We start from the raw sequence: 26,276 nt of genomic DNA on the forward strand, positions 1-26,276 counted from the left end.
AATAACCACACAATTCTTTCATATATAAGTGTGTATATATATATATAAAAGATATATATAAATGTATACTGTATATAAAACAAAAACATTCCATTTTGGAGGTAAAAAGAGACAAAAACAAAAAGAAAAGAAAAAGAAAATAAAAACAACACAAAACTGTACAATGAATAAAGACGACCATGGCCCACAAACTTCCCTTTGTGTATTTGGAAATGAAATTTAACTCAAAGGTTTATGTAAGAGTCTAGTAATAAAAATTTGAAGAACTGACCTCACAGTAAGCAGCAGGTAGACATAAAATACTGTCCTCTTGTAATCCTTCCATCTATGTAATTAAAATGGGCACTCAATGGATCATTTAGATAATTTCATCCATTTTTATAAGCATAAACCAATTCTTTTCTTAACAATGCAAAACAATTTGGCTTAATTCATCCCTTCATTTAAAGTAAAATACCTTAAGGATATTCCTATACAGTATCTGTCATCCCTCAGCATCAACCTCAGTACCACTCCTACTTTTCCCTACACACGTTTGCTTGGCGCAAATGTTGCCCGAGTCCCGTTAATACATGGCTGCAACTCCTCTCCATCAAGCTGCACGTTTGGCATGCGAATCACAACTTCTGGGTATGCTTTGCTAGCTGGCACTACAGGCCAGCTGAGAAATTACAGCGCCAAGGGAACATGCATGTCTGTCCGACTCCCCTCCATAATTGCACAAACATTTCATACGTACATTAACATTTTTACCAGATCACAGTAAACGCCCGTTAAAGCTTACTAGCACGTACATAGGTAAAAGCCATACATACTATTCTTTATTCTCATTAAGAAACTTACTCTGCTATTTAAAACCGTTTTGCTGGCAAGCACACCCTGACAAAAACACCTCCTGATTTCCCCACCTGCGTTGCTTCTCTCAACTTTAAAACTTGACTGTGACTTGCCATACAGAAATAACGACACAAAGCGCGGCGGTCATTGGACCGCGCAGACTCACCTGCAAGGCCCGCTGCTCCCGGCTGAGCTGGCTGGAGTCCGCATACAGCTCGGTTGTCACACACTTGAATCGATCACCTACGTAACCAGCAGAGTTTGCGATCCTCTTGGCCAACTTCGATGGCTTGGGTTTTAGTATTTTGCCATCGGCAGATTCTGTATCATCGGCTCCATCTTTGGTATAGGTCTGGTTGGTGTCAATACTTGGCGGTGCTGTTCCCATGCAGAATGGCTTCGCATCCTCCTGCACCTTGCCAAAAGCTAGAGCCGGAGCATCACTCTCATGAGCACCTTCCAAGTAAGCGGGCGAAGGCTGGACCACCACTCTGTCTTTAGGCTGGCTCACAGACAAATCTTCTTTCCTTAAGCTGAACACCGATGAACTCTGGGTTTGCTTGAAATTATAGGTTTCATGAAGATCATTATTTCTTCCAAACTCCTCTCTCATTACAATAAAATCTCTGTGCTGCGACGCCTGCTCTACTTTGTGCTTTGTAGGGTCATTAGCCTGATTACTGCTTTCTGCAGCAAAGCTGGCTTTCGGTACGTTTGCTTCACTTTTAGCCTCTTGCTCGTCTCGTAGAAGATCCGGGAAGAGGTGTTTGTCACTTTTGGATGAGTTTTTACTGTGGCTGGAGCTCTGGTGCAATTTCACACTCTTCTCACTGGGTACTTCAAAATGCATCTTCCCGCTGCTCTCCAGGAGCTCTGGCAACCGGCCCCGCATAGCCGGGTCCTCATAGCGGACCCTCTCATGAGACCGTGACCTCCTTTCCACCTTCTCCTCCTTATTGATCTCCAAAGCCGAATGCTGTAGCAGCATGGGGTGCACCATGCCCATCCCCAGTGCATCTTGGTAGGTCATGAACTCCCCTCGACCTGCTGGCAGGCTGTAGGGAAGGCCAGGTTTGGGAGCCAGGTGGCCAGGGTAGAGGCTGCCATTGGGCAGCAAGACAGGGTGTGGATACACGTGTCCTTTCCCATGGAGGGATAGAGGGCTGATGGCTATTCCCTCCGGCACTGGGTATGGGATGTAACTCCTGGGGTAGGGCAGAGGCGGGGACCGAAACGCTTCGTTAGGAGGCAGAAAGATGGGGCTGGAGGCCAGGGCAGTCTCACTTGCCTTGAAGTTGGCTTCCTGGCTGCAGGGTTTGGCCACTTTACTGCTGTGTTTCGCAGGAGTGGCAACAGGCTGCCCGACATGCTGTATAACTGATGCAGTGCTCTCCGCAGAGCTCCTGGCCGCCTTGGTGCAATCCATGTTGGCATTGGGAGCTGGCGATGCTGACGCCGGCCGTCCCCCTACCGACACCGTCGTCGAAACACTGCCAACAACCGCCTCTGTGCCACCCATCCTGGGGCAGGATGAGCTCCTCTGCTGCGGGATCACCCAGTCCAAAGCCTTGTTTTTCAGCTGTACGCTCTTCCCGCTTTCCTCACTGGGGCTGGGACCAGGAACAATCCAGGAGGATGGTGCCGTGCTGATAATTTCAGGCCTGTAGATGGGGCAGCCATTCCCAGGAGAAAGAGTTTCTTTCTGTATTATATCGCTGCCGGGCAAGTGAGTCCCCCCTCCCGCCCTGCCATGCACCAGTACCGTCGGCATCATTTTCTTACTGTGGTCTGACTTGCCAGTGGTTTCCGCATCAACGACTTTTGCCGACAAGTCCAGTGGTTTGTCAGCAACGTCTTTGGTTGGGGTCTGCTTTTCCAGGAGCGGGGGGGACCTGCCATCTTTCCGGTCATGGCCAGCTTTCCTCACATGGGGGGCAGCTGGCGGGGGTGCCTCCCCAGCATCACTGCCTTTAGGAAGCTTCCCATTGGAGAGGCGGGAGGGTGGAAATTCACCTCCGACATTCACATAGGGCTTTGGGAGGGTAACAGCAGAGGAGGGAGAAGTGGTGATCCTGGGGAAGTGTTTGTGGAAATCAGCGTAGGCATCCCCAACCTGGGCAGGCAAAGGAAGGCGCGGGGACGGCCGGGGCGAGTGCGGCAGCAGGAGCGCAGGATCCGCCGGGATGTTGGTGGGAGCCGGCTTAGCGGCTGGGACCCGAGGCTGCTTGCTGCTCTGGATGTGGGGGTAGGCGTGTGCATCGACAGGGTTGCCGGGGCTGACACCCATCTTCCACGACAAGCTCTTATCTGGACAGTGCACCAATGGCGGGATCGCCGGTGAAGCCGAAGTGGTTGAGAGCCTCATAGGCGATGCCAGTGATGAAGGGATGTGAGGAGCAACATAGTGGGAGGGAGGCAGGTATAAAAAACGCTCACCGTTCGTACACACGGGTGAGTAAGCCAGGTGCTGTGGTAAGCTGTAGGTGGACTGCTGAGGTAGCAATGCCTTGTACATGTTCAGTGAATACTTATTTGGTGAGTCAAGGAAAGGGTATATGGTGGGCGTCGCACCCTCCATATAGGGGTTTACCCAGGGGAGCCTTAGGTAACTAGCACCATTGACACCGAGGGGACTCTGCCTGTCACCCGCAGCTCGGTCCAAACCTAGCGTCTCCCCGGTTGGGACAGCAGAGGATTTTTGTATTCCAGGAGGTGTTTTGTATATAGCGCTGAAGCCGTTTGGGGCTTTTCCAGAGACAGCTGCACTTTCTACTGCTTCGGGGGGATTAGCCTTAAACTGTATCTCTGGATTTCTTTCAGGAGTAAATCCGAGCCCAGCTATCGAACCCGTAGCATCCCGTGATTTTTCAGAGCCGAGTCCGCACAAGCTGGAATAGACAATACTACTGGGGACTCTGAGTCCTTCTCGCATGAGTCCAGACCTGTCCATACTCAGAGCTGCGAGACTGTCGATGCGATGTGCTGTAGTCGCATCCACCTTCACAGAACAAGAAGTATGTTACTTTCACATTTCACTAACATGATTCCACTCAAGCAGATACACCAGCATTTTGGAAGAGAAACAACACCAAAGCAAACACACTGCTCGTCATGAAAATGTACAGAGGCTGATCACACTGGAAAATGGGAGAACAGGAACCTATGGAGCAATATATATCATCACAAATACCAACACAAATCTCTCTGCACCCAAAACTTATTGGCTAGAAATAAAGACATGAGGACCCACAGCCCAAGCAGCCAGAAGTGACCTAGAGATGATGCCCACTGGCACCACTTCTGTGCAGCGACTGGCTCCTCAGCCCCAGCCCTGTCGAAGCAAGAGGATGTGGGCTGTGGCACAGAAAGCAGGAAGAGAAGGATAGAGAGACTTCTCTTCTTCCTCCAGGACCTCTCCCACCACCACAGCCCGCCACCACCACATGATTCATAGGGCAAGGTGTCTGAGGATGTACACGAAGAAAGGTCTGAAACAGTTTCTTCCCCAAATTGCCACTCCCAGCGTATGCGCAAAGAAGAAGAAAAACACCAACTTTGTTGAAACATGGGTGTACTTAATGCTTACATGAACTATTTTCATTACACATGCTGGTATGCTGTGGGACATAATTCACAGCAAAGCGGAAGTGAAAATATGACATCATACAACAAAACACAACACAAAGTCAGTGACAAGAGATTAACAAGATAAATAAGGCTCCATTTCACTGTTTCACAGAAACAGCTCCCATGTGCCCAAGCCCAGCTAGAGCTGCAACAGAAAGGTGTTTCAATCATTTCTCCGAGTGAATCACGTAACAGCACCCAGGGACATCCAGGGGCAGGGAACAGGGTGGGGAGGACAGGCACATGAAGCTATTAACTTCTTACCACACTGTGATTCAGGTGATTTTCTTCCCTCAACTCCAGTCTGCTTTTCGGTGCATCTCCATCATTAACAGGAATTTTCCTATTAAAAAATAGAAGCTTACTACTTGAAAGCATCCTCTGCATCTCAGATCAGTACAGGACTGCATCACCTCCGTATTTTGATTGCCCTAAAGAAGTCCCATATGATACCATATTTATCTTTCTGCGTACCCAGGCACAGCGGCTACTTTAGAAAGCAAGGACTATTTGAAAATACGCATAAAGGGTTTTGACACCAAGAGCACAACAAGAACATCTCAGAAAAGCCTCTTCCAATGCAAGTGATTTCTGTCAACGTCTTCTCTTTTGCCTCTTGCCCTTCTCTTTTTCTAAGGAGCAAATATGCCATTTTAAACATTCCTGCTCATGTACCATCCATAAATGCTGCTGAGGAGAAAATTAAAACACACATGCTAATATCATGAATGTCAGCTGTTTCATGCTAAAGAGGAAGATGCACATCTGTGCCATACCAGTGTTGCAGCACTGGGACTTGTTATCACAGAAAGCACCGATAAAGAATATACCTTAGTGCCAAATTTCAAATCCCAGGGATAAAAATCGCTGACATGCAGCAGAAGGAAAGTTTCAGCATTACCCAGAAGAAGTCCTTTCAATCAAAATGCTTAAAGGCACACCATCACCTTCAAGCAGAAATGCAATTTTAATGGATCTGTTTTTAAAAGATTCACCTTTCCAGCACGCAGCACATAGAATTATCATCCCTAAGTAACTGGGAGGAAAGTGAGGAGGGAGGGTGTGGAAGCAAAGTGAGACATTAGGCCATTTTCCTTCAGTGCATGTTTGCAAATAGTATTCCCTACAAAGACCAAAAACCTTCCCCTGTCTCTCAGAGGCTTTTCACAAAACAGCGAGAACACGGGCTCAAAGAGAAGACAGAAAAACACTAAAACCACACAGAACTGGCACAGAGAACCACAGGTGTGCCTGCTGATAAAGACTGTAATTTTAATCATCAACTGAATGATATTCAGCAGGAAAAAAAAAGGTGGAGATGAAGAGAGATTCACCTGTAGTGGATAGAAAGGCCACTGTTTCTATTTCACAGGAGAAACTATTGGTCCAAAAGCAGGGAACACCAAGTCACTTTGCAGAAGCCCCTGTGCCACAGTCACCTCAAGAACACATGCACTACTTGGTTTAATTCCCCTTCACAAATATGAATTAATAAATTAATTGTAAAAGCACATTTAAAGCCTGCTTCAAGGAGTAATCTCTTTAAAGAGCGTCCCAACTTCACTGACCCAGGTTACCTGTTAAATAGTAAATCTGCAACTGCTCTACTGCTCTCAGGCACGTCCTGTTTCTCCCCCCTGCCCTCTCTCCAAGCTGGGCTGATCGCAAAGCAGGGCAGCGAGCTATCTGCTCCAGTATTAGGGCAGCGAGTAAACTCCAAGATCTCACGCTGCAGAATTACAGTGTGGTTTAGCTTGGCAGAAGCTTAAATATTTACCTGTCTTCATTAATTCCACACATGCGGACCCTTTCATTGCTCATCCAGCTATGAACGTTGCCATACAGGGGAGTTGCAGAAAGCATGACGTCTTCTTAAGAATCACTGCTTTTCCTCACGGTTTTTATATTCTATTGAAAAGAAAAAGAGAAAAAAAAAGTTGAGCAGATTTGTCTAGGAGGAAGTGCAAACATCAGGACGGAGCAGCTCGCCTCCCTCCGGGTAATTAATAATGAATGCAGGATTGGTGAGGGGAGTGAGCTGCCTATGTTAACCGCTAAGGGAGATACCCTGCAATAAAGGAGCAAATTGAGGGCATTTATAGGTCAGAGGAGATGGATCTTTTCCCCAGCGTACATCCAGAAAATTAAGAATCATTCCAAGCTATAGACAAACAAAAGTTTCTCTGCTGCATTTCATATCCACAAGAAATGACTCAGCCGGCCAAGTACACACTGGTCCCCAAATATTCATTTCATACAGGCTGAACCGGGGAGGGAGACCCCACAGGCTGAGGGAACATGCCAAACTACCCACATGCGCTCATAAAAGCCCTGCATTAGGAAGGCACAGGAGCAGGCATGCGGAGCAAGAACAGCCACATCCCATGTGTATTAGCTACGCTGATTGTTGACAAAGCTTTCACGCAGGGACTTAAAACGGAAGAGACACTGCTACAGAAGGGATCTAAATAAAAACTCCCCCTTAGCATCTGCACATGACTAACTTGGAGAAAGGGGTTAAAAATAGTAAGTGGGTTGGCGAGCTCCACACCCCTTGATTTGATTAAGCATGGAGCCCTGGTGGCTTCTGCATCGGAGCTGCTGCTGCTGCTGCTGCTGCTGCTGCGAGTGCTTTCAGTAATTCAATGATGCCTGCTCACTCCAGGGAAAGAAATCATTAGTGGGCTCGCTGGAGAAGTATTAGCAGTCCGAGAGGATTGGCGCCGTGCACAGGCAGAGAGGCAGGTGAAAGGTAACCGCATTTCGTGTCCAGCAGTGGAGAGGGAAAGGCTTTTCCTCCCCTGTACCTTTCCTAATGCCACCTTCCCTGGCATTAAATCCTAGTTTGCTGCATGAGCGAAGTGTCAGGACAAGCTGCGTTTTATTAACAGGATTATCGCGGCGCATGATTTATTCCAGTGCAAGATTTTAATTGCTCTTCAGAGGTTGAGTCGTTTCTTTTGACTGAGCTTCAGCCTGCATCCTGCTGCTAAATGCTGGGTTAATAAGTAGGGGGAGCCTTTAATGCACAGGATATCCCTCAGCTCTTCCTCTCGCACAAAAATAGAAGCTTTTAAGCAGGAGGCATGATACTCCTTTTACACACACACACACAAGCCAGTAACGGGCGATTGACCACTGGGAGTTTAATGCCTAGCGTCTCCCAATGCATCCATGCTTCCCCAGCAAACTCATTTCCTTTGTCAGGCTACAAATATGCAAATGATCACTTTGGCATTTAATGGGGAAGAAGCCCAGATTGGGCCTTTAACACAATACTTCACACACGTTCAGAGAGGTTTAAGAGCTGAAACGGCAGGAAAGCCTTGTTCCCCAACACTTTTTTCTCCCCTAAGTGAGGCCTTTTGTGCAGAACTCCACGTCTGGAACAAATGTATATTAATGAAACGGCATGTTGATCCTCCTGCCTCCACAACGGTTAGCTTTCCCTAATGAAGTCCACAAAAATCGCTGTGAGGAAACAAAAGTCCGCTGAGATTAGATACCGTGCTATCATTCAAAAGGAATTATTTCACTGGAAAGACGGTTTCTGGACAGATTTACTGGTTTCCAGATGCGCCGCTCGTAATGTTTTCAATAGAGGCAGCAGCAGCATGGCAAGAGTGATTTAGGGGTTTACGTAACGTTAGTAGCCACCCCGTGCGCTGCCTCATCCATGAGGGACAGACACGGGCTCAGAGGACACGGGCCTCAGTGGCACACGAGGCCAACTCCCCGTTGCGCCTTGGAGGGGCCGCCTGCGCCTGCCTGGTTTCCTCGGTGGAAGTGTATCATTAAGATAAGGAGCAGTGCCTGAATTAGAGCCCGTCAATCCCCTGACATGTGCAGATAGCGAAATGCTGAAGTTGCACGGGGGTGAGAGCTTCCCCAGCCACAGCAGCGGGGGGTCTGGAGGCCCCACATCCCACCACCACCTCTGGAGGGGGGGGCAAAGTCCATCAGGAGGAAGGGCACAGAGAGGCAGTGGGATATCCTGGGGCCCACCCAGGCGGGTCAGAGCCTGCACTCCGACGGCTGCCAGCCCTTCCCCAAAGCCGCCCTTGGTGCTCACTGCCCCGGGTGCGCGTGTGTGCAGCTATAATCACCGCCCTGATGAACTTCTTGTGAACTGTTTAAAAGTGGAGGTCTGCTGAACGAGCAGCGGCGCCACTGCCAGCCATAATTTCATTGCAACGAGCAGCAGACTTTTAACTCTTCACACGCCCCTTCCCTCCTCCTGCTATCTCCCTGCAAGCTGATGCCCGTCGGGGCCAGCAGCTTGCAGGAGACTCGGGCGTCTCAGCTAAACGCTGGCAGCTCCACAAGCCCTCGGCAATGTGGGGACGGGACGAGACGGGGGGGGGGTTCGGGGAGACACCTCTCCTATTTATACCCAGCTTCCGCGGGAATGGCCGCAACCGGCCCCGTTATGCAACCCCGACGGCAGGCTGAGCGTCCCGGTGTGCGGAGGAAACCGAGGACACGTCTCTCCCTCTCTCCTTTCCTGCTCCTCCTCCCCTCCTGTCGCGGGCCCCCTCCCCCCACTGCTGTCAGCGCACCCCAGGGTGCCGCAGCTCCCCCGCCCGCTGCGCTGCGCGGCAGGGTGCGGAACGGAGCGGGGCTCGGCCGCCGGAGAGCGAACGGCATTTCCTCCGGGAGGTGTCTGGCCGATAAAGCCATCTGCGGCTAAATATAGACGGTGATGCACGGAGGAGGGAAGAAGGGAGAGAGAAGGAGGGTGGCGGGAGAGGGGGGAGAAGCGCAACACACACGCGGTTCCGCAGCGATGCCGATGTGTGAAACCAGTTGTTTAAAGCGCCTGCAAGCACTAACCTGCCTCCCGGCGGGGTGCCCCGGCGTGCCGCGCTGTACCGCACCGAGAGGAGCCGTGCCGTGCCGAGAACACCCACGGCCCCGCGCTGCCCCGCGCCGCAGCGGCAGGCAGAGACACACACACCACGCTGTTTGGGCAGCTGATTAAAAAGGGAAACGTTTGGGTCTCCCTCGCAACGTCAACAGACTTTTGGCAGCCATTGACGCCAGCAGTAGCAGCAAAGTTTTGTTAACGCGCTCCTGGCGTGGAAACGAGAAAAACCCGATGCCCGCGGGGGGGAGGAGAAGGAAGACGCCGTTTCTCCGTGCCTCGGGGGAAAAGAGATGGGGAGGGCAGCACCGCCCGGCCGGGGGCAGCCTCCTCTCGCCCTCCACATCCCCTGCTCGGCCCCGGGGTAGCCGGAGGCGAGTCAGGTGAAAGCGGGGGGGGCGGGGGGGGATAGAGGAAGCCCTGCGGGGTCGGCGGCTGCAGCGAGCCAGGAAGCGGGGTGGGAGGAGAACTGCAGCGGCGCACGAGTTCCCTTTTGGCGCCTTTACTCTTTTCCACCTCCGAGCTCTGCCTGGCAGCCCGCCAGTTTCCACTGCACAAGCCACAGAGCCAGCAGCAGCGGCGGCGGAGGCAGCAGCGGCGCAACGGCAGCCGGCGGGGAGGGCTGCGAGCGTGAAAAGGAAGGGGGAAAAACACCCCTAAGCCTATGAGAGCCTGTGGCACCGACGGAGCGGCAGGCGCTTGAGCAAGCAACCCGGCCCTTCGGAGATTAAAGCTGAGGCAATAAATTGTCCAGCTCTGATCGCCACCCCACACCCCCTTCGCCACCCGGTTCCAGGCCATTGAAATGATCATTTCTAGATTTGTGAAAATCCCTGCGAGAGGAGTCAAAAGCAAACGGGGACTCGTGGCGATCCACTTCGATTAGCCCTCAACCCATTCATCTGGAGCTCGATTTAAAGGGCAGCGCTTGTACGATATTTATAAGTTTAAATATGGACAGCTGCTTATGAATGTGTTCAGGTACCTCGTTTATCTTGTACCTCCTACTTACGTATTTACAAGTTCTAAAAAACAACGCGCAATGCCGCGGAGAGAAAGGAGACTTCAGAGGCACCGTACTGCTGCACCGTTTACAATGCGCCGTTTACAATGCGTTTACAATACTCTGGCAGGAGCCAGCGATCTAATATTAGACAAGTGCTTAAAGAACAGGGGTGACAGTGCTTTAAGAAATACACATACAACTATCTACACCGTAAGTTATTTTCTGCCATCTCTACAGGGCATCACCACTAGTGCCATGTCCTGTAACCCAGAGGAGGAAGCTGCAGACTAAGTAGTCGCCGCACGGATCCCGGGATTAGAGAAGTTTGACCTTTACCCGGGACGTGTGGCATTTCATTTAACCATAAAGCTAAAGCACAATGCGCCAGCGAGATCGCTAAACCGATTTTAAATACATATTGAGTCATGCACGACAGTAGTGCATTTCGGTGCAGGCAGTGTAACGGGGGTCGAAGTCTATTTTAAGGCTCCTACTGCAGCCACCCCCGTCACGTCCCCGTCGTGTGTCCCCGTTGTCCCACCGGGGCTCCCACACCGTCACGTGTCGAACAGCGACCGGGACTTGCTGCCGTGTAAACACGACGCGGCGGAGCCGTCCGAGGGCAGCCCCGGCCGCCGAGCGAGCGCCAGGACCAGCGGGGTACCCTCCTGCCGCCCGCCACCGCCGCCCCGGGCCTGGCTCCGGCCCGGCGGAGACTCCCTCCCTCCTCCTCCTTCTCCGCCCGCAGCAGGGCTCGGGGGGGGGGGGGAGTTCCCCCCGCACCGCCTGTCACGCCTTGGACCCTGCACACAGACAGTCGCTGCGTCGCAGCGGCAGCGGCGCTTTCCCCCTTTCCCATATGCTGCGAGGCGAATCATCGCATCGCTCTCAGCGCCGGCGGCAGCCAAAAAGGGAAATGGGGGGGGTGGTGGGGGGGGAAAGAGGGAGGAAAAAAAGAAGTTTTCAATTAATGATAAGCCCTAGGAACTGGGGAAAGAGATGGGGGAGGAGGCCAATAAGGAAAGTTAAAATGGCTGGCGATCCTTCAAATAACCCTGGCCGCCTTCCCCCGGGGCTCCCTTCGCGGCAGGCAGTACCGTGTAGGCTCCGGGGAAAGACCCGCATCCCCAGACACACGGTTCCTTAGGGAGGCCCGGGAAAAGAGGGGACGGACAAGGCTGCCCCGGCACACAGAGACGCCCACCACACCTGAAGGGTACGGGACATTGCAGGGCGGGCGCCTTCGTTCACGCTCCCACCCCCTCCCCCCCCGATCTCCCCATTCAAACGATCTACGGGGCACGGTAGAAAGATGCAGACACACACATACACACACCGGGAGGGATGGGGGTGGGGGCAAGAAGGCAGCTGGTACCCAACTTCGAGGCATCACTGCATGAAGAATTTCCCGGGGATTCGCGGGAAATGCCGATCCCGTCCGCCACAACGGCAGTCCCGTACTGCCTACGGCGCTCTCCCCCACCCCCACAACCTCTTCCCCGCTCCGACACGGGCGATGCCTCCGTGCTCAGCGCTCGCCGCGGCCACGGGCGGGCTGCCCTCGCCGGGGGGGGGAGCCAAAGGGACCGGGGATTTCCTCCCCTGCACGCCCGGCCGCTCAGCGCGCACCGAGCCGTGAAGAAAGCTGCCGGAGGAGGCGGTGGCAGCGGAGAGAGCCGCAAACCGGCTCTGCCGCAGGAACCCCCTGGCCCTCGCGCAGACGGGGCCCCCCGGCGAAAGCCCGGCCTCCCTCCGTCGCCCACCCGCCGCGGCATCTCCCTACCCAGGGCGTCCGCGCCATTTTAGAAGCACACACACACAACACACACACACAGAGAGAGAGGCACGCACGGGAGCAAGGTTTCCGCTACTGCTGCCAGAGACAACAGGCAGCAGCCGAGTCCGGGCTGCGAAAGAGGAGCAGCGGCAGCAGCGAGAGAGGGACACACACACACACACACGCACGCAGAAATGTGCATTTCAGGTAATTGAAGGCCGCATTCCCGGCGCGGGTAAGAGAGCGCAGCCCTGCGCGCCCCCACCCCATTAACCCGCCGCGCACTCGGCAGCCGGAGAGCCCTTCATTGTTGCCTTTATTCCGTATGGCTTTTGCTTTTCACGAGAGGGATATAAAGAAAAGACAGAGGGGACGGGGGGTAAAAAGAAGAAGAAGGAGAATAAAAAAAAAAGACAAATACCACCAAGCCAGCCCCTTCCCCCCGCCCGTCCCCCATTGTTCGGCCGCGGGAGGCTGGGCGAGCGCAGCGCCATGGGCTCGCCATTCACCGGGCTCGCCGAGACCCGCCGTGTTCCCCTATTTCACCCCTGATAGCCTTGCAAACTTACGGGACTGGGGAAGAGACACACCTCCTTTCCCCCGCTCCCCCCCATCTGAAAGTCCCAGCGCTCCAGCGAGAGAGAGTTGGGAGAATGCCTGCGCTCACTTCCGCAACGTTATCCCTGCAGAAATACCGGAGCACAGCCCCCGTTTCCTTCCCCCAGTCCCCGCCGCAACCCCCGGGGGGGTCTGGAGTGATTAACGGGACGTACGCCTTTGGTTCCCCTCTGGCCACCCGGAGCAGCGCTTCGCGCCGCGGCACACCAGGCTGGGGCTCCCCCCCCCCGCTCCCTCCCCGCATCCGTCGGGGACGTTGGGAGATATTGATCACGGACGACTTCATTTTGCATAATTGCGGCTGACAGGGCCTGTGGTTCCCTCATTTACGGAGCAACAGCTTCGAGGGGCTGATGGATGGGGAGCGGCTCCCATCGCTCCCCCCACCCATCTCTCCCACGACAGCCCCGCCGGGGACGGCGGCTACGCGCCTCATGCAGCAAATGGCCGGCGCACAAGAGCGAAATATTAAACTTGGGTGCCTCCGTCTCCCGTTTTACCTAGCGCGGCCGGCTCAGAAGCCTCCCGCTCCCCGCAAAGGCTTTGTTTGCGGGGCTGGTCCCCGGTGCAGTGAGACCTTCGTCGGACACACGTAAGAAAAAGTGCTTTAGAAGTTGGGGCTTTTCACTCCCCCGTTTTTTTCTTTCCTCCCTCCAACAAACAAACAGCTCGGTTTCTGCTAAACAATGCATAAAAATTAGCCTCGCCCCAAAGTTTATGTCGGCTTTACGGTGCTAACGTCTCTCATTGACGGTAAAACGCTTTGCTGAACGCTTCAGGAAAGCGGTGTCAAGCCCTCGGTTCGGAAAGCAGCACGATGAACCCCCCTCAAGAAATGTCTCCGCAACTCAGTGTCCCACACCACATCCTCAGGTCTCCGCAACTCCGTATCCCAGCCCCGTATCCCCACAAACCAGAGCTCACGCACGTCCAGGGCCGGCAGTAACGGCGCCGCCCGCCTCAGCGAGTGGAAAACACCGGGGGAAAAAAAAAAGGAAACCCAACGACAAAGCTAGGTTTTCCCGTGGAAAAATAATGAAATAAAGAACAGAAAAAGGAAGGAAAAGGAAGGGGGGGGAAAGAAAAAGCAATCCAGATGCCCCTCCGGAGAGGAGGCCGCGGCGGCCCTGCCTTCCCATCCCGGCGCTCTGCACCGAAACAAAGCAGCGACTCAACTGCGATGCAGATGGGCGGCTATGAATTTTTTGCTGCTGCTTAAAGCTTTAATTACTCGTTCTTGATCCGTGGGACTACGACACGACACCGCCAAGGTTAAAATGCCCTGAACAGCTCTGAGCAGATGTGAACGAGTTGGCAGACGCGCAAATGAGGTCTGCCTCTAAGCATGATAACAAGTGACTAATACATTGCATATCGCTGAAAGAAAATTATTTTTCTCTAATTTGCATTAGCTTTTTTTTTCCTCTTCTCCCTTTTTTTCCTTATTTTTTTTTAACTCCAGCGACATTCCCTCCTCAGAAGCAGCAGCATAATCCTGAAAATATTGCTCCGTGACTTTAAAAGATTTGGAAGAAGGCAGAGATTGCCAGTGTTTTGGCTATGCAGGCTTGTTTATCTTTCCGCCTTTGCTCCAAGGCGAAACTAGTTTTGCAAGCTGTATTCTTGTAGAAAAAATGTGCATATATCGTATAAAACACCGGTTTACAGAAATTGATGAGAAAATTGTTACGTTGCTAATAGCACAGCGTAATCCATACAGGACCAAGGGGACAGTCAAGGCCAAAAGAGGGGGGGGAAAAAACAAAACAGATTGACTAGAGAGAAATAGAGGCACACACACTGACAACCAAAATTACAAAAAAGAGGGGTGGGGGAGGAAATGAGCATCTCCTCTTCCCACCTGCTTTCCACCCCAGAGCTGCCTCATTAAAAAGACAATAGTACGTGGAGGTCACTTACTATATAAAACATAGCGATTCTCGTAAGTAACAGAACTATGTCATGTACAAATATAGGCCGGAACCCAGTTCTCCAAGTTTCCTCGACTTTCCAGAGGCTCTTCTGAAAGAGCTGGGAGAACACTTTGGGTACCAGAGCAAACTTCAAGAACAAGCAACATATTCTATATCCTATGTTCAAAAGGCGAGCCAAGGGACTTAAATGCAGAAGCTTTCAGGAGAAAAACAGCTGCCTGGTGTATTTATGCAGGAGCTTTTCCACCAAAAACCTATTCTTGGGGTCCCTGCACGTCCAAGCTACCAGAAGTGCACGCTGCCAGCTCAAGAGATAACTTCTCTTATGCCAACACGTGTTCGGGAGGCAAACACACTGCCAGCCTCAGGCACCACTGTACTATATACCATGCCAAGCCATACCCTGCCCGAGGCCGCCTGCTCCGGCCCCAGGGCTCCCGGGACGCCTCGGTCACTGCTCCCACCAAGTCACCGCAAACGCGCCGGTGGGAGGGATTTCCCAGTTCCGAAGCCAGTCGGGATCGGGTGCGGAACCCGCCGCTTCCCCCACCACCACCACCCCCCTCGCCGCTTGTAACTCAACCGGGAAACAGGGGGAGGGTGAAAAATGAGGATGGGGTGGCTCCTCCGCGCCCGGCGGCGTTTGCTCCGGAGGCGGTAGGGGAGTGAGGCTCGGCGCCCCGCCTCCCCGGATGCCCGCCGAGCCCCAGGGGTGTCCGTTCGGGCCCCGAAAGCGGCCCCGGGGGCTGCTCTGGCCGCAGCGAGAGCTTTTGTGTGCGAGTGCCGGCGAGGCGCGAGCTCTTCGCGCTCCAACAGCTGTCACATTATTTGCACTGGCTGTAAACAGCCTTCGCTCCCCCCCTCCCTCGCCACAGAGTTAAATCCCGACTAACAATCCCCAGTTAGAGATCAAACCAACAACAGCAGCATTGTGTCTGCCTTCGCTGCTTTACCATCAACTACCGCAGCTGGTTTACTCGAAACAAGGAACACCCTCTACCCTCTACCCACCTCCCCCGCCCCGCGGCCAGAAACGTGCTTGTTCCCGGCGGTAGGTCAGGCAGAGCTCCGGGGAGCTTCCGCGGCCGAGATGGACGGGGAGGGGGGGGGAGTTGTTCCGCCAGCCCGATGCCGATGGAAGTCCCGAGCGCTGCGGGACTCCCCCCGACAGCGGAGCGGACTTTCCAGCCCGCCCGACTGAAAGCCTTATCAGTACTCGAGCTCCGCTCTCGATCTGGCTTTTGGGAAGGGCGAGAAGCCCCGCAGCAGCGGGGAAAGCCGTGCCTGCAGCTACGCAGCGGCACACGGCGAGCTCGCCTCCGCGGCGGGGCTCGCCCCTGAGCACCTCTTCCGCAGAAACGCCGGGCTCACCGGGGGCAGTGTCCCCGGCACCCGAGCTCCTACAGCAGCAAACCTCCCGCGGAGGGCTCCCTCCGCCCCGGCCGGCCGTGCCCTGGGGCAGGACCCCGGCAGAGACGCGTTTCCACCTTTAGCTCTTTCTCTCGCGTAAGGGAAAATACCAAGAAAAAGCCCCAAAACCTAAAACACGAGTCGGACTTCGCGTGCTATACAACCACCTGCACACTCTCAGCGGGCCTTTTGTTGGGCACAGCTGGAATTGGAGTGTCAATGCCCGTACTTCCTTCCCTGGCCTTACTTATTTCTGTATCAGCAGCGAAGTTAGAGCAGGGGTGGAATTTACTGAACAGGAGCAAGGGGAATATAAAGGGACTGGGGAACCCTACCCTTGCCCAGTTTGACTCCTAGCATTACCCAAATCATGCATCTCAAAGACAAAAACCACAATGTATCAACTTTCTCTGGTACCACACGAACTCTTAAAGAGGCCACAGGATCTGACAGCACACTTTTTAGATGCTTGTATGCAGCATGGGAGCCAGCACCAGCAAGGGAAAACAGCTGATGTCAGAAGCACACCTCCATCTTGGCCTGGTCTCCACCAAAGGGCAGCACTCCCCAGGCAGGTAAGGTGCTTCACACTGACATGATACATCTCCAGTCAACTTCCGAATCGGATTCTCCAACAAATTATGCCAGTATGTACTCGCAGGTCAGTATCATTGACTACTCATTGCCCATACGTAGCTAGAAATCTGCTGGCCTGGTAAAAACCACTGCTAACAAAACAATGTCAGCAAAGGCTGCAACACACTCTTGTGAGAGACCGGCGATTCGTGCCTACTGAGGCTCTTTCAGCACAAAGGCTTTTAGAGGAAGAAGAGAGAGAAGGGGCGGAGGGCTCTCGTGTTTCAGGGCTGCTGTCCCCTGGGAACCAAGAACCAAGTGTAGCTTCAATCAAATGCTGACTTCTCCTCCGGGAGCTCAGTCAGAAACCTGATCTCACTAGCTCATGCTTGCCTCCATGCATATAGGCTGGGTTTTCTTTCATACCAGCAATTTGTATAAAGAGAAGAGCCAATACAGTTTATTGCGAGGAAGATCTCGCAGTAATGGATCTAGAGAGGTATTTCTGTAGCTAAAATAAGACAACCTTCAGCCACCTGCTCAGGGCAGGCTGCGCCGCAGCCACCCCCAGCTCCGCTGTGGGTGCCCCTGGCACAGCACGGCACGGAACAGCACGGCCTCCCACACATCTCCTGCATCCTCCCCAGCTGGCAGCAGCCGCCCTGGGTTGGGTTTTTCTGCAATGCCAGGTTACACTCCCATTAAAACGTTTACCCTGGGAGATCACTTCCTGCTCACAACTATTGTTCCGGCTTCCCCTGCTGCTTGCAACTTTAGCCGGAGCTATTTCTCTCCTCACCCACGGTGGCATGGAGACCCTGGGAAGCATCCACCCCTGCCCACTGGCCCTGGGCTGCCCTGGCACGTCATAGCACAGCACGGCATGGGAGGTCTGCACTGTGAACACAGGCAAGCTGTCCCAGGTGGAGCTCCGCGTAAGTTTGCACTCGGCTGCTTAATTCTGCATGGGGCTTTGCTAATCCACTTTGTGCCCAACTACTGACGCGGAGGAAAGGAAAACACTGCACAGAGAGCATGGCCAGGCCAGAGCAAGGTGAGCCAGGGGGACTGCAGACTGTGGGAAGGGCTTCCCCCAATCCCCAGCTCAGACTCCTGCTGCTGTAGGCAAGGTGCAGAGGCTTAGAGTACAACCCAGCATGCCAGGGCGTGGGAGCAGAGGGGATTGCCTAGGGATCAGGGATCCCTGTAGGATCTCTTCATAGCCAGGGGCTTTCACATGGAGAAAGTTTGGCTCAGGGAGGGAATTTACACTTAGGAAGGAGCTCAGCCCATCCCTTCTTTTGCCATTAGCAAGTTCTCTGTGAATTTCAAGGAGAGCTGAGAATACGCCCCTCCAGCTTTGATTTCACTTCTTCATCCCTACCTGCCACCACACAAAAATGCCATCTATTCTCAAGCCATGGCTAAATGAGTCCCCAGAGCCCTCACACCCCTCCAAGAGCCCCCCATCTGCAATGCCATCCCACTCCTGTGAAGCGTGGGGGAAATGCAGCAGTGTGTGAGACAGGCAGCCCCATGGTACTCGTGCCACACATGCACAAGGACAGCCATCAGGCTGCCCCAGGCACCAGTTCTGCCTCCTGTGCAAGTACAGGCATACTCCTCTCTGCTACCAACTGTGCCAGGCACCAGTCACTTTGATACTCCATGGAGGAGAAAACCTGACTTTTACAACTGAGAATACAGGCCCAAATGTTTTGCAATATGCAAGTACTGAAAGATATACAAGGCCCATAGGAGAGGTATTCCCGGGCACTAAATGAACACCTGGGGTAAGAGCAAGAGCTCATCCAGCTGAAAGCGAAAAACAAAACACACTGAGAAAGAACAGGCTGGCTGTCAGTGCTGGCAGACCGCAGCCCACCATGGGCCATCTGGAGGTGTGTGGGGAACGACTGACCCTGCCACAGAGCTGCACGGGTGCAGCTCCCAGCCTCAGGAGATTGCTCCGAGGGCAGCAGGAGCTACGGAGAGGAGAGTGGGTTTGGCTCGGAGTGTTCTCACCCCTCCCGGCCGAGGAGCAGGCAGAGGAAGCACAATGACAGGCTTTCCCAGTGCAGGCTCGGCCGCAGAGCGCAGCCCCGAGCCTCCCCCTTTCCCCAGTGCTCCATTGAACACACTCGGCTCTTTATATGAGCCATTCCCAGTGTGGCTGGTGGATTCTGCGCTTTCCACTTTAATTGTCGTATCCAAATAAAGCTTTGTTTTCCTTAGCACGACAATCCCAACATTCAGGCCGAGATTTTCATTGGACAGAGGAGATATTTTATTCTCCGATTGTTTAGAGAGTCGGGGCTTACACAGAACAGCCCCGGCTTGTGTGCCTCCGCTCACAATGGGGTCTTTGCAGCCCTCGACTCCGTCATGCAGATTCATTTTCCGGAGCAATTGGGATGAGAATCATTTTCTCCGTATTTCATAGCTTTCCAAGTTTACCCCAGACTTGTGACAAGTCCTTTAGTTTTCACCTAGACAATAAATTTAGTTTAATTTAGCTTCCGGTCTTTAATTTTAGCAGGTCTTCTTTTTGCATGCAAATCAATATGGCAATTACCATCTAAAAGCTCGCCCAGCCCTAGGTCAATGTAAATTGATCATTGTCCGCCTTCTACAAAATAACACCGGGAGTCTGTGGCGCATAATGAGATTATACTGGAAACTGTCTTTCAGATCACAAATTATATTTCATGCTGTCAGGATCTTCTCCAAGCAAACTTCCTTGCATGCCTAATCACACAGTACCAAATCTACCAGCTCACAAGGTAGGTTTGAGGTGCGAGGAACACTTGTATGCATAGGGAGAGTCCCAGATAATTCAGACAACAGTTTAGGCAAATTGGAGAGCAGGTACCGAAGTGTGCTCTTGCTCACTCACTTTTCCAGTGGTGGACGAGAGGAGGGAAAAAAATCTCCCCTCAGCCAAGAACTGCTATCCAGAAAACAAGGAAGAATGAATTCCCTGCTGGAATGCAGCAGAACTTTCCTAAATCCACATTTCCAACAAATTCTCAGCCTCCTCCTTTCCATCCCCACCTCATCTGCTGTGCCATTCAAAGGAGTACTGGCTGCCTGCTCCGGAGACATTCCCCCCAGAAAAGGATGGAGACACCCTGCCTGCCACAGCCTCTGGATCTGAGCAGGTCAGGTCGGAGAGAAAGTTTACTCCGGAGCAGCGGCTGCTGTAAACTGGTCCCTGGAAAGGACACGAGGATTAACGGGAGCTGCTCAGGGCCAGGGAACTCCCCCTGCCTGCAGCCCGGGCCTCGCGCTGTCTCCTGCAAGCAGGCATACACACGCAGGCAGGCAGGCAGGCAGAGCTGCTCGGCACGGATAACAGGGCTCAGCCTGGCTTGCCTCTTTCAGTTCAAGCAACGGCAGGATCAAGAAAGAGGGAAGCAGGCCCGCTCTGGCCATCAATTATTTCTAAAGCAACAGCAGCCTAAGGAGGAAGTATTAAACTCAGCTTCATGCTGCTTTTCCAGAGCCCACACTAAAGCATGATGTATTACGGCATTCGGGGGAAAGACAGCGTATTGCGTATCACCTGTGCAACCCAACCTCACCAGAGTCCCAGCCAGAGCCCACACCTTCACCGAGACATACAGAAATCAGAGCCCACTTCTCCTCCATAATGAGCACCTATTTACTCCAAGCCACATTTCCTCCCAGGGCCACACGGCTGCTAGAGCTGTGACCTGAGCTGGAGCAGGCCTTCTGCCCCTCTTTGCAGGGGCCACTCACCGGTCAAAGTTGAGACCTTTTAAAGGACAGCTACAGATTGCTAAGACTACTTTGGTATGTGCAGCACTCATTATTTTGGGCTGTGGTGGCCTGGGTGCATTTTCTCCCCAAGCAGAGACCCAAAAGCACGTCAACAACTTTGCGTGGTCTCACAGCTGCACAGATCCACACAGCTTGCTTGTGCAAGAGCATGCAGGAGGCCCTGGAGCTCTGTGGCCTTGTGTTTGGCATCCCCATTAGGAGACCTTGGCTTCTTTATCAGCCTTAAAAAAAGTGGATTGTAACAAGGTGGGAGTAGAGCAGGGAAAAGGGACAATTCTGAACTGCCCGAGAGGCTGCAGCTCTCAGCACATCCTGGTAAAGGCAGATACGGTGTGTGACACAGTGCCTGGATTGTCCACCACTGCAAGAATAAAGCCAAAACACCAGTATTGTTTCAAGACCCAGTCCATATTTGGGAATTCTGTTCACACATCCTAAGTATTGCTTTAAATATGCGAATAGACAGTCGCCAATGTGGTTCCTGATGCACTCAAATGGGAGAAGTAATTTCTGTTTGGTCTCGGATTACTGGCTTGGTCTTGCTGGTCTTTTTTTTTTTGGGGGGGGGGGAAAGACAGGGAAACCCTGCTGAGTCTGTTTGCACTGGTCTCTATTAGATATGCAACAAATCTGCCATTTCCGGCATTGCTTCTATCTAATTAGAGATGTATTTAGATGTGACGTGTAAATAAGCACTGAGCTGCCTGCTGCCCTGGCTGCGCGGGCTGCTCGGGAGCATTTCCAATAAGGCTGTAGCGCCCGGAACCAGGGCTCAGACAAAGAGGAATGGGAATGGTCTGCGCTGCAGGCGAATCCAACAAAACCAGCTTTTATCCATCGCTCTAAAGCCGTAACTGCTTTTAATCTGTACCGCCCAGGCTTGCACGCCACGAACGCATCTCATCTCATCCACCACGCAGGATGCCTCGGTACAAAAGCAAGCACACACTGACGCAGGGGCTGCAAACAGCCCCCGACCCACCCAAGCCCCCACAAAGAACCCGCTCCCTGCTTGCCCTTGCCCCCCACGAGGCATGTATGGCCCCATGGGCTTCCACATGCTTCAAGGCGGGTACGCTCGGCCTTGGCATGCATGGACACGGGCCGAAGGCTGCCCCACGTCGTAAGCACGCCCGTGGTGGCCCCGTGGTGCCGAGGGCGCCGGCGGTGAAGTTGATGGAACCTGAAGGTGACCGCGGAAAGGCGCTTCCCCCTTGGGGACGGGAACCTCCCCCCTGGGTTTCCCCTGCAGCGCCGGGGAAAGGGGGGACACGGTGGGGCCGGGGGAGGTGGAGAGCCGCTGGGGACCCCCCGCCACTGGGCACCCCCTGCCGGCAGGCCACCCCCAAGACCTCCCCTTTCCTCTCACCCCCCGGACACACAACCCTGGCTCCAAGCGCTCCTCGGAGTTTCCAACGAGAGAAAACTCCTGGGAACGAAATATTCTGGCGCTCGCCTCGTGAACTCTTTTCCTACTGCGGGAAACAGCTCGGAGGAAGCCAACGGATGGACGGGGCAGCGCCGAGGGCCCGAGGCGCACTGCCTCGCTCGTCGTGTGTGTCCCCCCCCGCCCCTCTCCGGCAGCATCGCTGTGACTACTGATGCTCCCGCATCCTTCCAGGCCGGAGCAGCCGACCCCGACCCCCTTCTCTCGGCTTTAAGGGTTAACAACCATCGCCACCAGAGGAAAAAAAATAAAAGAGAGGAAAAAAAAAAGAGAGAAAAAAAAAATATCGTGGTGACCTTTTCCTCTCAGGCTCCCCCACTCTCCCTTTCAGGCTCCGGTTCCTGAGCTCGCAGGGAGCCTGAGCGGCTGTCTAGACCGATCTATCACAGACGGACAAACAATACCAGGAGAAGCCCCTGCCCGGTCCCTCAGTCTCCGCCACTCACCTTAGAAATGGCGAAGAACAGAAAAGTGACCGCGATACAATCCTCCCCGGTATATTTATAGCCTTCCACACAGCCCACCTTCATGCCTGACAAATGAGATTTTGTCTGCTCTCTCCGCGTACGCTCCAATAAACACACACTTCTTTTTTTTTCTTTTTTTTTTTTGGGTGCCCGTTTGTTTTTGGTAACATTCCGGGCTAGTCCCTCCGGCCCTTGGGCAACGAGGGCTCCCTCGAGGGACAGGTTGGATAGCCGGGGCCGGAGGGGCTTGGGAGGGGGGAGAAGGGGATGAGAGTAAGAGGGGTCCCCACCACTCGTCCACATGCAACCTCCCAACCCAGAAACTCTTCAATGTCCGTATTCATCACACCGCTTCGCAACCAGCCCCCCTCACCCCAAGTGCTCCCTGGTCCCTGCCAGCCCTCCGGGGTGCGTATTTAAAGAGGTCTAAGGGGCGAGGAGCCGGAGGTCCAACGCTGCAAAAGGCTGGGGAATAACTAATGAGCTGTGCAGCCCACTGATCCGGTGCATACTTCCTAATTAACTCTGAGTCACCTATTTGTGACAGCAATTCAAAGAACTGCACCAGGGATAAACTGCAACCCCGGCGCGCGAAGGCAACGCGAGGGGGGGGGGGGGGGGGGGGAGAAGGGAGAAGGAGGGGGAGGTGGCGAAGAAAGAGGGGGGAGAGGAATTTGCTCCTAATCCTCCTAAAAGCAATTAGGGTGAGCGCTGCGCTGGCTACCTCTCGGGAATAAAAAAACGGGGGGAGGGAATCCACCCAGCGGCTCCGACAGCAGAACCGAAAGGAAATGAACCGGTGCGTCGCAAGCGCGGCAGCACTGGGCTCCAGGCAGGCACGGACCCGCGGCTCGGGGGCGAAAGTAGCCAAGAGCGGCGGCCGGAGGGAGAGGTGCGTCTGGGCTCGGGCGGCACCGACGCGCACAAAGCTGGAGGGGGGAAGGGGGGAAAAAAGCGGAGAGAAGAGTGGGTAAAGGCGAAACCACCAGCGGGGGAAGCGGGAGCTATCCCGTCCGTCTCCCCGAACCGGGACCGAGACTCCGCACCGCCGCTCCCAGCTTTGTTCCCAAGCGGCCGCGGTGGGGCATGGTTCTGCCCCGGCCGCCCCCCGCGGAAGGGACACGGAGAGGGGGGAGGGAAAATGGGAAATATAATAATAATTAAAAGAAAAGTTAATAGAAAACCTTTAGAAAATCCAGGCTTGGCTGCATGGTGGGGGCTGGGCTTCCCACCCCCCCCCCACCTTTTAATACAAACACGAATACAAAAGCTGCGGGCTCCAGAGAGCAGATGAAAGCAATGAACGGAGTTTCTGGAAAAGATTCATTAGTGGGAATTAATGCTGCGAGGAGCTCCGAGGCGATACCATTAAAGCCAGTCCCCACACTTTGGCAGTTCTACACCGCTCGCTACGGTCGAGGCGCTTTTTTTCTTGTGGTCTGGGAAAACGGGGAGGTGCTCTCCCTCCCCCATCTCCAAACCCGAGATACGACAGACATCGCGGAAACGACAGAGAGGGAGTAAAGGGGGGGGGGGGGGGGGGGGGGGGGGGGGGGGGGAACCACACAACATACACACATAGAGCAAGAAAGAGGAACGAGAACGCTCCGCAGCCCTCGCCCCCGGACTCGCTCCGCGAACATCAAATACATGCCTCATATGCTGCGCAGAGCCGCTGCACTTGGCCCCGGCTTCACAAAGCTGCCTCCCCTGCCCGACCGGCCCCCTCCGGCCGGCCCTTTGATGGCAAGCCCGAGCCTCCCTCCGGGTTGCTCTCGTAACTCCAAACTACATTTTAGAACTGACTAAACTTCCGTGTCACGCCGGACCTCACGCCAGCCACAGCTCCGCGCACGGGAAAGCCCCGGGCCGCCCTGCCCCACGTGCGCGGCGGCGCCCGCCCCGCCGGGGCGGAGGGAAGCGGAGGAGGGGGGAAGCGGCGCCGCGGGCTCTCCCGGTGAGAGGAAGGCAGCCAGCAGCAGGCTCTCCCCGCCGCTCACCTGCCCACTGCTCTCTGCGGGCACGGGGCACGGGGCACGGAGCCCGGCTCGCACGCCGCGGGAACCATCCCCGCTCCTTGGGTCGGCAGGGCCTGTCCCCCGGGAGCCCCGCACCGCCGCTGCCCCGGCGTCTTCCCGATCGCGAAGTGCGAGGCGACGGGTACACCACGGCCACCCCCCCCCCACACACACACGGGCGCACCGGAGCCGACAAAGCGACCGGCAGCTCCCCCCGCCGCCTCGAACAGGCATCTTTACGAGCAACTGCTTCCAAACTTCCCCTCCCTCACCGCAGTCCCGAAGCCGCACTGGGAGACCCCCACACACCTCCGCCACGCCGCCGCCTGGCGCACGCCCGCCCCAGCCCCGCTGACCCGCGCCGGAACTTTCGGCTGCGACGCCGCCGCCGCTGCCGTCCCCGCTGCGGGGAAAACGGAGCCCCTCGGCGGGGCAAGGGGAGCCCCGCGGCCGCCCGGTCACCGCGGGACCCACCGGCGGCGGCGCTTCCGCACGGGAGCTGCTCGCGGAGCGGAGCACTGACCTTCCTGCCGCGCCGCGGGGCTGCGGAGAGCGCCGTCCGCGCCGCTGGTCCCCGCACCGTCTCCTCTCCCTGCCGCTCTCCCGGGAAGGGCAATCCCGTCGAGGGTCAGAGGTGGAGAGAGGCGAGAAAAGTTTCCCTGTCGCCCTCCCCGTCTCCGTGGGTGCGTGTACCGCGGCGTGCCCCGGCGAAGGCAGGCCAGGGACGGGTGCGGGTAAGCACTGAGCTGCGGGGGGCAGGAGCGCGGCCGCCGCCTGCGCCGACGGGGCAGGTGCCCGCGGGAAGGGCTTTGCTTCCCGGCTCGGCTGGGCTCAGCAGCGGTAGTGGGAGCGGCAGCCCGCGATGCTCATTCCGGCTGCCGGCTCTGGTTTGGCAGCGCCATGTTGCTGGCTTGCTCCGGGCGAAGTTCCTGCGCTGGAGAGCGCGGCGCTCCCCACATCTCGCCCGCGCCGCCGTCTCCCGTGCCCTGGCCGCCGCGGCTTTGTGTGTGTGTGTGGCTGGGGATTTAATTCTCCTCCTCCTCTTCTCCTCCTCTCTCTCTCTCTCTCTTTTTCTTCCCCTCTCTCTCTCTCCCCCCCCCCCCCCCCTTCAGTCCGCCGGGAAAGCCGCTCTTCCTCACCTTGCCGCTGGGAGACCGGGCTCCGTCTGCTGCACGCTGCGCTCCCCTCGCATCCCCCCTCCCTCCCTCTCTCCCTCCTCCTCCTCCTCCTCCTCCTCCTCCTCCTCCTCCTCCTCCAGCCACCGCCTCCCCTCCCTTCCCCTCCCCCCGGGCAGGCGCTGCACCGAGGGAGCCGCCGCCAGCAGCGGCGGCAGCAGCAGCAGCGCCGCCACCGCTTTTTCCCTCTGCAAGTTTCCCCCTCCCCTGACTGCGTTTCCCTACCCAAGCAGGGCTCGCCCGGCCGCTCACCCGCTCCCCCCCTTGCCCTGGCTAATTGATTTGCCCCCCCGTTCCCCCGCCAGCCCCTCGCCTCGCTGCGCCCGGCTCCCCCCCTCGCCGCTGTTGGCACAGGTCGCTGCCAAGCTGCGGCTCCCCAGGGGGACCCCGCGCCCCCCGGCCGGCAGGGAGAGGAAAGCCGCCCCCCCCGCCCCGCAGATACCCCCCTCGCTCGCTACCCAGAAGGCCAGTGGAGAACCGCAATTACCATAAAGCTCCGCTCACTCCGCTCAGCCAAGCTGTCAAAACCCCGGCGGCGGCGGCTCTGCCAGACATCGCTGCGAGGCTCCGAGGCCGGTCCTGCCGCTCTGACACCCCGTGTCGCCCCATTCTCCCCCGGTCCTCTCGCCCGGCTTCCCCGGGAACCTCCCGGCGTTGCAGCCCGCGTCCCCGTCTCCCCCTCCCCCTTCCAGACCCGCCGGCACCGGGTTCCCCCC

The 26,276-nt window shown here is 55.3% G+C and overlaps 1 protein-coding gene across 7 annotated transcripts in view; it reads right to left on the reverse strand.

Moving 5' to 3' along the window:
• The window catches only part of BCOR (BCL6 corepressor), a 58,521-nt gene extending 32,941 nt beyond the window's left edge, over window positions 1-25,580 (reverse strand). For 3 of the 7 annotated variants that reach the window (XM_034074332.1, XM_034074330.1, XM_034074327.1), the window contains exons 1-5: window positions 25,525-25,580; window positions 6,242-6,372; window positions 4,729-4,807; window positions 1,004-3,835; window positions 272-325 (exon numbers count right to left, since the gene is read on the reverse strand). In XM_034074332.1, the coding sequence (XP_033930223.1) occupies window positions 272-325; window positions 1,004-3,835; window positions 4,729-4,807; window positions 6,242-6,327 (3,051 nt within the window). In that variant the 5' untranslated portion in view covers window positions 6,328-6,372; window positions 25,525-25,580. Of the gene's footprint in view, window positions 1-271; window positions 326-1,003; window positions 3,836-4,728; window positions 4,808-6,241; window positions 6,373-24,908; window positions 24,970-25,524 lie in introns of those variants that run through there. The other 4 variants (XM_034074333.1, XM_034074331.1, XM_034074329.1 and 1 more) reach the window with 2 other exon arrangements.
• Between the last annotated feature and the right edge of the window lie 696 nt (window positions 25,581-26,276).

This window comes from Melopsittacus undulatus, chromosome 2, assembly GCF_012275295.1.
Source record: "Melopsittacus undulatus isolate bMelUnd1 chromosome 2, bMelUnd1.mat.Z, whole genome shotgun sequence".
Lineage (NCBI taxonomy): Eukaryota > Metazoa > Chordata > Aves > Psittaciformes > Psittaculidae > Melopsittacus > Melopsittacus undulatus.